General features: G+C 34.5%; 2 protein-coding genes across 2 annotated transcripts in view; both read right to left on the bottom strand.

The window, feature by feature from the left end:
- The window catches only part of Sli (slit), a 122,238-nt gene that overhangs the window by 42,373 nt on the left and 67,474 nt on the right, over positions 1-12,391 (bottom strand). Inside the window, exons 3-5 of the mRNA XM_064042978.1 lie at positions 3,868-3,939; positions 3,325-3,396; positions 2,743-2,814 (exon numbers count right to left, since the gene is read on the bottom strand). Coding sequence (XP_063899048.1) covers positions 2,743-2,814; positions 3,325-3,396; positions 3,868-3,939 — 216 coding nt within the window. The remainder of the gene's footprint in view (positions 1-2,742; positions 2,815-3,324; positions 3,397-3,867; positions 3,940-12,391) is intronic.
- LOC110380860 (grpE protein homolog, mitochondrial) overlaps positions 1-12,391 on the bottom strand; it is a 120,007-nt gene that overhangs the window by 61,302 nt on the left and 46,314 nt on the right. The window lies entirely within an intron of this gene.

The following is a 12,391-nucleotide window of genomic DNA, read 5'->3' as shown; positions in this document are numbered from 1 at the left end:
TACTATTTCTTATTTTTTTTGTATTATTATGTATTGATTATTTCTGTACAGTAAAAGCGCAATGTTACGGGGTGGGTTAGCCCTACGGGGTAGCCTATGGGGTGACGGGGTGACACCATTGTAGCCAAGCTCATGATATGGTTCAAGCGTAATGTTAGGTTATGGGGCATTTTTATGACGATTGCAAAACATTTTTTGTGGAAATATTTTTTTTTGAAGTGAGGTCTGTTTTTTCTGCAAGCGAGTGTAATGGTTTTGAAACAATTGACATTTTTTTAAATTTGATTGAAGGAATTACTATTCAAGCAATTTCATGTTTTTTCTTTAAGATTTAAAAATTAATTTGAATGATAAGTTCTTATAAATAAAAGCCACCTTTAAATTTACTTGGATTTGAAAGAATTTGTGCATTCTTATAACATTTTATGAGTTATTTAGAGTTATGTGTTTTTTGTTATAAAAGAAAAAGAGGAAAGTAATTTTTACGTTATTTTCTCTGTAAAATTACTCCCACAAAAACAAAAAAAGCAATCGTCACAAAAATTGCAAAAAAAACTGGTCACTATTTTTTTTCTTTTTTTTTCAAATTTTAGTTTTGCTAGCGGCGTTGAGTAGAAAAGTAACAAAAAAATATATTTTCGTAAACCAAAGGGTAGGTATAGACATTGAAGAACCCGGTTATATAGGCACAAGCTTGGGTGAGCAGACAAATGTGGTTTTGGGTCAAGTCAAAATATATGTGTAGGCTTAGAAACTTATAGGGTTAACTGGAAACCTGAGAGGAAAATTGAGAAAAAATTGGTGTTATTTAATTGATATGATGTTTTAAAAGGTTAAAAAAATACTATTAAATCCATTTTTTTTCCATCTTTCTTGTTTATCCTTTTTTTAATAGTGTTGGTAAATAATATATGTAAGTAACTTATCTAAGCTATTATTAAACTTTACCAGCAGGTACTTTGCATTGCAGAATTTTATTAGCTTATTATCGTTTTTTAAACGTGTCCTAATGAATTCAATATTTTCTTTTAAATAAGAATTTCTTGTCACTTCTTCCACTGTGATATTTTTTAAAGCCTGCAAATACCTTTTTGAAATGAAAACACCTGCTCTTTATATTGATCTCAATTCATTTTTTTTAGATTATTCAACATGTAATTCTCAATCAAAAAATAATTTGGCTATAGGTATGTGACAACTGTCAGATTAGTGACTTTAAAAATATGTGAATACCGAATTTATTGACATGTATATGATTATTGTTTACACATAACGATACATTTGTTACACCAACAATATCTCACAATAATTCACACAGTACAGTACATTGTTGGTAAATTAGTTTTCTTGGTAAGTTGGTTTCCAGTTATACCTATAAGTTTCTTGGTAAGGCAGACTTTTCAACTGTTCTACACTTTGTAATATTTGCGTCAAATTCAGTTAGATTTCCTGTCTTATTTATCGTGTATTTTAAATAGTTTAAAAAGTAACCGTTTTTTGGTAGTTAATAGTTGCTGTCAGTCAATGCAAACAATTTTATTTTCTGGTATTATCCCTTGAAAACTGACAGCTGTTAACTGCACAAAACATTCTATACTTTATAATATTTGTCTCAAAATTCCTTTTGATTTTTTGTCTTATTTTTATAAATACAAGGGATTATTAAATAAATAGCTATAATAAAGCTTAAATAATTATAAATCACAATAAACAGCAGTAACATTAATATCTCAACTCTAGCATAGTGTTGTGCACATAACATATCGATAAAATACATCACTTTTATAAATACCGAATGTGAATCATTTGACAGCTGTCAGTTTTTAAGGGAAAATAGCGTTGTTTCGTAGGTACTGATTGACAGTATTTGGTAATGGCACCAAAAAACGTCCGGAGTATATATCACAGATATATTTAAATATGCCAATATTATTTACACACAGTTCCTTCATATTTCTGAGATACAAAGCCAGTTGATATCGACACCCTGTCGGCTCTGAAAGTTATTGTGTCACCCTCTTCAAAATAAGACCTATTTTACCCAGAGACTCTTTGACGGTGATATTCGATTGGAGATACCAATTTTATTGGCAGACAATATCGGAAAATGTGAAATTGTTGTTTGATAATGTAGAACGCTAAGATGTACGCAAACATTTCATACGCGAACTATAAGTACTGAAATAAACTGTCGTTCCTGAAAATGCGGTAAAAAGAAAACGTTTATTAGAACGCCTCTGTGCAAAGCTTAAACTAAATCTTCTATTATTTTCTCTGCTTTACACATTACGCCTTGTACTTTACCATCAATACCGCCGACTTTATAAATTTAAGCCTGCTTTTACAACTTTTAGTCTGCCTTTTTGACTCTAACTCTCCCTTTTCGACTTGTAGCCTGTCTTATTAAGTTTTAGCCTGCCTTATTAACTTTTAGCCTGCCTTATTAACTTTTAGCCTGCTTTTATAACTTATAGCCTGACTTGTTTACAATACGCCTGCTTTTTATAACTTTTAGCTTAGCTTTTTAGACATAAACCCTACCTTTTTAACTTCTAGCTTTTCTCTCTAACTTTTAACCTGCCTTCCCGACTTTTATCCTGACTTAAGCCTGCCTTTTTCACTAAGCCTGCCTCTTTTGACTTGACCAAAACGCACAAGGGGGCGTGGGGGTAAGTGGTAAGTGGCAACAAGAACCATAGGACCTCAGGGACCACACCATTGACCTTAGTCCAGGCTACTCACAGCCGTTGGAGGTGTCTCAACCGTAAAAAAAGCCCCTCTGGTAAATGTCCCAGACGATTATTGTTCAGTCTCCTGTAAGTAAATGCAAATTTAGGGGTATCAGCGTTTCTTAACTGTGTTTGGGAAAGAGAGAACTTGGTCTTAAGTATTACAAAAAAAAAATTGGTAAATGGATCTTTAAACACAGATCATTTATTTCAAGAAAGCGGGTGAGTCATAGTAGTGTGTGTAAATGTACATGCACATTGTGTTTGTGTGCGTAAGCTCGGGAGCGCTCGGTAGTGGTTATTAAACTTTAAAAACTGTTTTTTTTTATTAATTATTTTTCTCCTTATTGTAAAATATTATATCCTAACTAGTTTTGCTTATTTTTAATCCTTAAAAAGTTAAGAAACGCTGAAACGACTGTCATTTGATCTCATGCATACATTTAATGATTTCAAAAAAATACTCAAAAATGATTAAAAACAATTTAAATAACGAAGTATTCGACAAATATAGGGGATAATTTTAATACCTAAAACCATTAAAATGTTTGCACGAGAAGATTAATGTGTATTTTATGTAAATGTGTGTACTTACAGTCGTTCTAAGCCGTTGAGTTCTAAGAAGGCATCCCTCTCAATTGTGTGGATCAAGTTCTCTGATAATTGTCTGAAAAATAATGAAGAAAAATATTGAATATTATATTAGGTTTTTTTTTAAACCTTTTAGATGTCTTTATTTAATACATAGATATTATACAAGAATATATGACATATTTACACCAAAAATTAAAACTATTACTGTATTTGCAAACTAAATTATTCAATACAACTTACCTACAAAGTAGAATAAAAATAAAAAAGAGAATAAAAAATATTTTTTTTAACCTTATTCAGGTAAATTTTCAAGAAATAAAAATGTCTAAAGTTAGAGAGAGAAGAGAAACTAAAAATAACACAAATATATTTTAGAAATATAAAAATTTTATAAATTACCTAACTCTATTTACAGAAGTAACGAAGGTAAGTCTTTAAAGACATAATAAAAATATTTGGTATACTAATAAAATAAAATATTGTTTTATTATTTAGCACTATTTCTCACAAATCCTAATGCTTAATTGTGTATTTTAATACTTACAATGTTTTCAAGTCCTTCAGATTTTGAAAGTCGCTCTGAAATATTATCGTGATGTTATTGCCTTGTAGATCCCTGAAACAAAACAACAATAAAATGAATTAGTCATGGTCAAAGGTGGAGGGATTCGTGGCAGAGTAGAAGCCGAATGAGTCTATCAAGCATACATATGTATATCTTAAATAGGAAGATGATACTGTCGGTATGTCTTCAGTACTGTGAGACGAGGGTGTGAACGTTTTTCAGCTTTGGCCGTTTTTGTTTATAAAGTAAAATAAATAAATAAATATTGGATGGGTAACCGTCTATGTCACAACCAAATTACGAATAGTAAGGAGCCCGAAAGTCTGACAGCCAGTCTTACCAACGGTAGTGTCAGTGTCCGGTTGCCCGGGTAACTGGGTTGAGGAGGTCAGATACGCAGTCGCTCCTTGTAAAACACTGATACTCAGCTGCATTTAGTTATACTGGAAGCCGACCCCAACATAGTTTGGGAAAAGGCTCGGCGAATGATACAAATTAAGAAATCACAGCTTTACACAGCATTGACAATAAAATGGGACCCATTATTTCTATGGTGTCCATAAAACTGTTTATGATATCATTATGTCAGCTAATGATTGATGTTTACGATACATTTCCTTGTAAACATTAGTGTTGCCATCAGCAGCATACACTTCTGTATGCTTACAGTTAGTTTTCTCATGTAGAAAAAGGCTAGGTTAAAAGGTTACGTTACTTTTTGAATTAGCTGAGAATCGAACTTTAATACCATTGTAATGTTATCATGTGACCAAAATATATTTTATTGAACTTTAATAAATATTGTTATAAGTAAACTAGCTTCCCCCGCAGTTTCATCCACATCCCGAGGGAACAACTTCCCGCACTAGGCAGGAATAAAATATACTACATGATTTTAAGGTACATTCTTCCCACCAATTTTTTGCCAAATCGGTTGATGTACTTAGTCATTTTTAAACCAAATAAATAGTTGATTATTCAGTAAAAAATTACACAAAATATTTTGAAAAATTTCTGAACTAACATCAAAATTTTGACACTGACCCAATTCAATTTCCCTCGACTCTAATTCCACTACGCAGGCAAAACCACTGTTAAAAGCTAGTTCCACAAAGGTAAATATGGCACCCTGTGGCCACCGTGAAATGGAACGTAAATGCCTGTAAGTGCCACTTAACTTGTTCTGTCTACTAATGTCCTAAGTGCTCTGGCTCGTAATATATGATAATATTATATGCTAGGTGTTTCTTGTAGTTTTGCTCGTGTACGAAGGGAACTAGTGAAAGATGGTAGGTGAAAAGTAGGTTGAAGAATTCTTTGGTAAATGGGCTGTTCAATAGTGTAAGAATTTTCGAAATTGGACAAGGCGCTTCGTATTAAGTTTTCTTTCATAACACACTATAATAACATTAATTCATTTATTTATTAAACTGTTTATGTACACATAAAAACACAGACAAGAATAAGAATAGAAAAGAAAAATGTACAAAGGCACAGCTTATTACATTTAATACAAAAACATTTTTAATTCGATTTCAATTTATTTGACATATTGTTAAATTTTGTTATATTAAATAATTCATTCAAAAGCATTAAAAAATATAAAAATTGTGTCACGAAAATCATTACTATTAAAAACTATCGATAAAAGCCAAAATCGACATCCTCACATCACTACTTCGAATGTTTGTAAATACAGTAATTATGCTCGCAACCAATTATCGAGTTCCTCGCTCGATAATCAATACGATTGCCTCAATCGGTGTCGATGTGAGAATCGAACTGATTCGATTAGAAATAATCGTTAGTTTAATTTTTATTGCCTTGGGAATCGAGTGACTAATTAAATTTTCGTTGGACAACACTGTTTATTATAGGTTTTTTATTTTATTATTCATGTTTTAATGTGAGTCTTTTATTAAGTTAATAGTTTTCTTTATAACCGGTTTTTGAAATATTTAGAAGGTTCCTAGGTCTCAATTTGTTTTGTGGTCGGTGCAGCATGTCTTCTTCCATACTCTTCTATCTGCCAAGTTCGCAAGTAACATTCTTTCCAGCCATATCGACTTTCACACAATCCAACCATCTATCGTTTCTTTGGTAGTTAGTTACATTTATCGACTAGCTTCTGCCAGCGGTCTCACCCGTAGCTAGTGGGAACTACTTACTTCACGCACCTGGATAAAAAGTAGCTTATATACTTTGATAAATGGGCTTTCTAACATTGAAAGATTTTTTAAATAGGTTCTTAAGGAGTTTTTGATTTAAAAGCGCTAATCTCAGGCACCACATGCCTGAGATTAGCGCTTTTAAATCAAAAACTCTTCAGCTCAGGTACTCAGAGGTTTTGGGAAAAATTGTCTTTTAAACCTTTTACCTTCAAAAGTGCTGAATTTGATACTACTTTGAATAAATTACTATTATCTTTTATATTAGCGGCAACAAATTTTTTTTTACTAGCTATCTTGGAAAGCCTAGTAAATGCCAAATTATTTTTAACATATCTCATTGTTTTCAAACAAAAAAGGTTGCATAACCGCGATGCACCTTTTGCGTTAACCAGACAAAACTCTATGACAGTTATTATAAAGGTAATAACAATAATAAAAGAACCCTATTATTTACTTACTCTTTGATCTCCATAATAAACTTGAGATCAAAAGAAACCTTTTTGTTTATAAAAATCATATTTCACGTACGAATAAATCTTATTTTTATAATATCATAAGTAAATGCTGTGTTTCGGAAGGCATGTTAAATGGATCCCAGCTGTCATTTGAACATCTTTGGCAGTCGTTACGGGTAGTCAGAAACCAGTAGGTCTGACAACCAGTCTTAACAAGGGGTATTGGGTTGCCCGGGTAACTGGGCAGAAGACAAGCACACTGGTACTCAGCTGCGACCGCATCAAAACGGTTTAGCTAAACTTGGGATATCATCATTTTCCGAGCCTTTTCCCAACTATGTTAGGGTCGGCTTCCAGTCTAACCGCATGCAGCTGAGTACCAGTGTGCCACAAGGAGCGACTGCCTATCTGACCTCCTCAACCCAGTTACCCGGGCAACCCAATGCCAAATGGTAAGACTGGTTGTCAGAATTTCTGGCTTCTGACTACCCGTAACGACTGCCAAAGATGTTCAATGTCAGAGATAATCGTCCACAAACATACAGGTTAAACTGAGAACCTCCTTTTTAGGGTTCCGTACCCAAAGGGTAAAACGGGACCCTATTGTATTCGCTCCTTTGTCCGTCCGTCCGTCCGTCCGTCTGTCGCCAGGCTGTATCGCATGAACCGTGATAGTTAGAGAGCTGAAATTTTCACAGATGATGTGTTTCTGTTGCCGCTATTACAACAATTATTGAAAACTAGAATAAAATAAATATTTTGGGGGCTAACATACAACAAACGTGATTTTTTACTGGTACGGAACTCTTCGTGCGCGACTCACACTTGGCCGGTTTTTTTAAGTCGGTTAGGCTGATGATGAAGAATAATGTGTGTTTGGCATCAAGTAGTCAGTGGGTTTGGTTCCCGTCAGTGAAATATTTCGCCATGGAACATAAGTCATTCGCTTACTGCACACTTTGCGAGACGCATTCATCATTATTATGTAGCTTTCGTGTACAGGTAAATTGCAGAAGGACAAGATGGTATACCCGACGATTCTTCGTAGCTTTCGAGGTAAACGGCCCGATCTATTTAAGTTGAATTTTGGTCGTAACTATAATATTTAAACGATAGGAATATACTGATGTCTGACTGAAGAATGATTTCTTTTTCATGAAAGTATCGCTTTTTCATTTTATTTCTATTGCCCCAAAAATGTTTAAAATTATTGGGGATTTCTCACAGGGAGAAGGATTGAGCGTCAATCACCACGCTTGCTCAATGCGGGTTGGTGATTTAAGACATTATAGTCCAGGTTTCCTCGAGCTCTTTCTCCTCCACCCTTAATCAGGCATTGGAATCCAAGATAAGTATACTTAGAAAGTACAAATCCATCATCACTAAATATCCATATAATCACTAGCTTCTCTATATCAGCGTGGCTGTCTATCTGCGATAAATTCAAAAACGACTGCACGAATTTTCAGTAATATGTAGTGATGCATGAAGAAGGTTTAGTGTGAAAATTTACTACTAGAATCAAACTTATTTATATCTTAGACGACCATAAGTGCTTGTACAGGCCTAAATGAAATAAAATGATTATATATAGGTACTAAAACTTCTGCCCTGTTGTCTGTGTGCTTACAATTCGGAACGAAGAGTAATTGCTTACGCAATGCAGTTTATTTTAGATGCGTTTTGTGCGCTTTATTGTTACAACAGTGTTTAACTTTCTTTATGAAAATAACCATATTTGTGTGTACTTTAAAACATAATTATATGCCTTGTTTTACAGACGCGTGTATACCCTAAGATCTATTATAATTAACTAATAGACTTTCCGTCAGTTGCGCAAAGCTCCATTAAAGTTAAAGCTTCATTAAATCTATTGCTATGACTTTATATCTTGTTGACAAGGAAAGTCTGCTATTTTAAAGTCGCTTTAACTTTAATGGAGCTTTGTGCAACTGACGGTATCTTTATAAATCGCTTTTGCAGTGTAATTGGCTGAACAGATTGACATGAATTTCGTACGAATATAGTTCGTAGTCTAAACTAGCCTATACCCTTTGTATAGGATACCTAGTTTGAGTTTGAATCTAGCTATGTAAATATTTACCAATTTTGTAATTGCAAAAGTTACTTTTCATTTATGTCTGTCTTTGGCTTTCACGCCAAAACTACAGAACCGATTTAAAAAAAAATGATACACAAAATAGTCTAGACCCAGGCTCTAGTAGACTTATGCGTCCACCATTTGGCACAAATACATAAGCTACTTTTTATCCTGATGCGGTAAGTAGTTCACTCAGGACGCGAGTGGAACCACGTTAAACAGCTAATACCAATATAAAATATCAAATAAATTAATTTAATCTTATTGTTTATTCAAAGCACCATAAATAAACTCACAAGTGTACACCATAGACAAGATACAGATTAAATATAACATCTGTGTATTTTCAAAAGAGGATTATACCTATATACCACAGATTATACAACTTATGAATGGTAGTCAGACGTGTCTTGGCATACATTTATTATTTTTATTAAAGTTTTATTTAAATGTTGTGTATTTTGGTTCCGTATAGTTTTACTAAGTCTTGTTGATGGTAAATAGTTTATTTTAAGATATTACAAGACCAGTTATTAAATGCTTTCTGGGTTAGTCTGACTGACTTACCTATTTATTACCTATCAAACTCATATAGGGTGATTAAGATGTCAGTCAGCTGCGCAGGACATATTATAGTGCACGAGCATTTGCGCAGACACAGGTGCACTCTCTATTCCTTCAGTCCATAGCCTCTCCGATGCACAGGTCATCAACATCTGCCGAGCCTTTTCCCAACTATGTTGGGGTCGGCTTCCAGTCTAACTGGATGTCGTTAAGTACCAGTGTGCCACAAGGAGCGGCTGCTTATCTGATCTCCTCAACCCAGTACCCCTTGGTTAGACTGGTGACAGGTAAACTGGCTTCTGACTACCCGTAACGACTGCCAAGGATGTTCAATGACAGCCGGGACCTACAGTTTAACGTGCCATCCGAAACACAGTCATTGGTGTCCAATATATACTAAGAAAGTACATACAAACTTAGAGAAGTTGCATTGGTACTTGCCTAAACTGAAATCGAACAAACTCATACTAGAGAGGTTGGTTCTTTACCAACTTATGTAGAACCTATAGATATGTTTGTATAGACGTAGTTCCTACAACAATGTTCAAGTAAAGTAATAGTATGCAGCTAGTTTAACATAGGTATCGTTCTGAATAGCTATCGATGCGCGAAACGACTTAACTTGGAACAATTTTAATTAAAACTTAGTATTTGCATTGATTTATATCCGTCTGCTGCGGTACTGGTGACGAGAAAAGTGTTTTAGATTTTGTTTTATTCGATGTTTTAATTAAATAAACAAATCTCTGTATAAATATACACTTAAAAATGATCTTATTTCCTTTAGATAAAGGAAAAAAATATACCAGAATTTGATTAGTAGTGATAACAATAACCGCTCTATTTGTCCTTTGGTGATTGCAGATTGAAATTTGATATTAGGTTTAGAATGCAATATTACCTACTAGCCGTTTTCCCGCGGTTTCACCCTCCTTCCGTGGGTACTCGGGAAGAGTTCAGCTTTTAAAAAGCGAAAGATTTTTTTTTTCAAATTGGTTCAGTAGTTTCGGAGCCTCTGTTATTTACTTTATATGCTCTACATATAAATAAAAAATGTTTCGTCTTTAATATACATATTAGTTCTAGATTATACAGCCGAATAGTTTGTTTAAACGCACTTATCTCACGAACTATTGGTCCAATTACAGAAAAAATATTCCAATATCAGATAGTATTTCTCAACGAAAGCTACGAAGGCTACTTTTACCATGAAACGCGGACGAAACCACTGGCAAGAGCTAGTTTATAACATTACCAACAATTTCGAAAATTGCCCATTAATCGCTCAATCTAACTAAGGACATTTAAAGAATTAGAAAACTATAACAGAACATAAAGTTACCACTTATACCGATTTAACTTGAACGTTACAGTAACTTGATAGCGAGTTAACTGAAATAAACTGAACGATTTCACTGGAGCCAATGAACTTAGCAATTGTTAGTTTGTAACTGAAAGCAATCATTGTTTTTGATTACAGGTTTATTTATAAAAGGTTGTAAACTTTCGTAATTTGTACACATATTTCTATGTATAATATTTAATCCAAGTAGGTATAGGCAGTAGTTTCTACAGGATGCGGGTGGAGCCGCGGAAAATTGGCTACTATTGGTATTATGTACTGCTAATTTTCCAAAATGAAGTTCATTAATTATTAGGTACTTTTTCAAATTTACATTTGCACCACAGGAGGATTAAAATTGACTTGTAATTCTGATAACGGAGTAATATTAATATTTATTTCCCTACACCGTTCTTAAAAAAAAGCCTTTATAGATTTAACCTTCTAGAAAAGCTTAATATCGGTTATTTAAGGCGAAGCCAGAAAGTGTTTTTTTTTCTAATGAATACCTAAGCAAACAGGAACCTATATTGGTGTCCCCGATAGTACATCGTAAATAAATAATTAAATACAAAAAAAAAAAACCAGTATAAAACAAACAAAAACTAAAAAAGAAATAAAACTTGCAATCACTTGTGTCCCCGCCAGTACCGTCTTGCAAGCCATCAAGTCGAGCTGTTAGCAAGTTTCAGTAGTTCTGTAATTACTTGTACTAGACAAGTATTTTCTCATTTATTTCTGTTCCTAGTGGTTCAGTGGTTAGAAGGCAGGGTTGTGAACTTGGTAGGTATATGGGTTTGAATCAGGTCTATCATGTTAAGGTAAGCAACCCTTGGTGCGGTCGGTTAATGGATGGGTGATCGTCTTGTCATATGAGGTCTTCCGAGTTTCCGGAAGGCACGTTAAATTTATGGGTCCTGGCTGTCGTTTCAACATCCTTGACAGTCGTTACGGGTAGTCAGACACTAGAAAATCTGACAACCAGTCTTGTGAAAAGGTATCCGGTGACATAGGTAACTTGGTCGAGGAGGTCAGGCAGGCAGTCGCTCCTTGTGGAACACTGGTACTCAGCTGCATCCGGTTAGACTAGAAGCCGACTCCAACATAGTTGGGAAAAGGCTAGGCAGATGATGACTGTTGATACTTGTATAAACGTAATTATAATAAGCAGTTATAATATAACTTCATTCAACTCACAATTTTATGTAAATAAGGCCCGTAGTAAATTAGACTTGTGACAAGAAAAAATCCAAAATAGGCAATTATTGAAATACACCCCATTATTAGCCATTAGAAAACCTTACTTTCCCCCTCTTTTGACAAACAGCGCAATATCGCAGTATTTGCTAAACTGTTTCCGAGGCATAATTGATATTAATAGGATTTTGGGGTGAGAACTGAAGGTACTTTTTATATATTTGCGGCTTGGGAATTCATTTTTGTGTCTTTATAAGTGAAGAAATACGATGTCAATGTGATATGATCACGAAGGCGTAGGACGTCCACCAACAAGGTGGTCAGACGACCTTATAAAGGTCGCCGGAAGATGCTGGATGCAGGTCGCCTCCAACAGGTATCTGTAGAGATCTAAGGGGGAGGCCTATGTTCAGCAGTGGGCGTCCTATGGCTGAGATGATGATGATGATCACGAAGAAAGGACAGATGAGTGGAGATGCCATAATGCAGGTAGGTCATGCGCCTTCTTCTAGCTCAATTACGTAGGGTGGGCCAAAACGATCAGTTATGAGTGAACTAACGAAGCTTTCGGGTTCTTTGAGACATCTGTCAACGGTTTTTGGTCTTACAAAAAATACTCGGGTCCATATAAGGCGTATAAGGGCGAAAACAGTAACGTTCCTCGTCCCCTCAA

The sequence above is a fragment of the Helicoverpa armigera genome, chromosome 30 (genome assembly GCF_030705265.1).
Source record: "Helicoverpa armigera isolate CAAS_96S chromosome 30, ASM3070526v1, whole genome shotgun sequence".
Lineage (NCBI taxonomy): Eukaryota > Metazoa > Arthropoda > Insecta > Lepidoptera > Noctuidae > Helicoverpa > Helicoverpa armigera.
The sequence above is the reverse complement of the archived record's forward strand: the minus strand, read 5'-3'. Positions and strand labels throughout refer to the sequence as shown.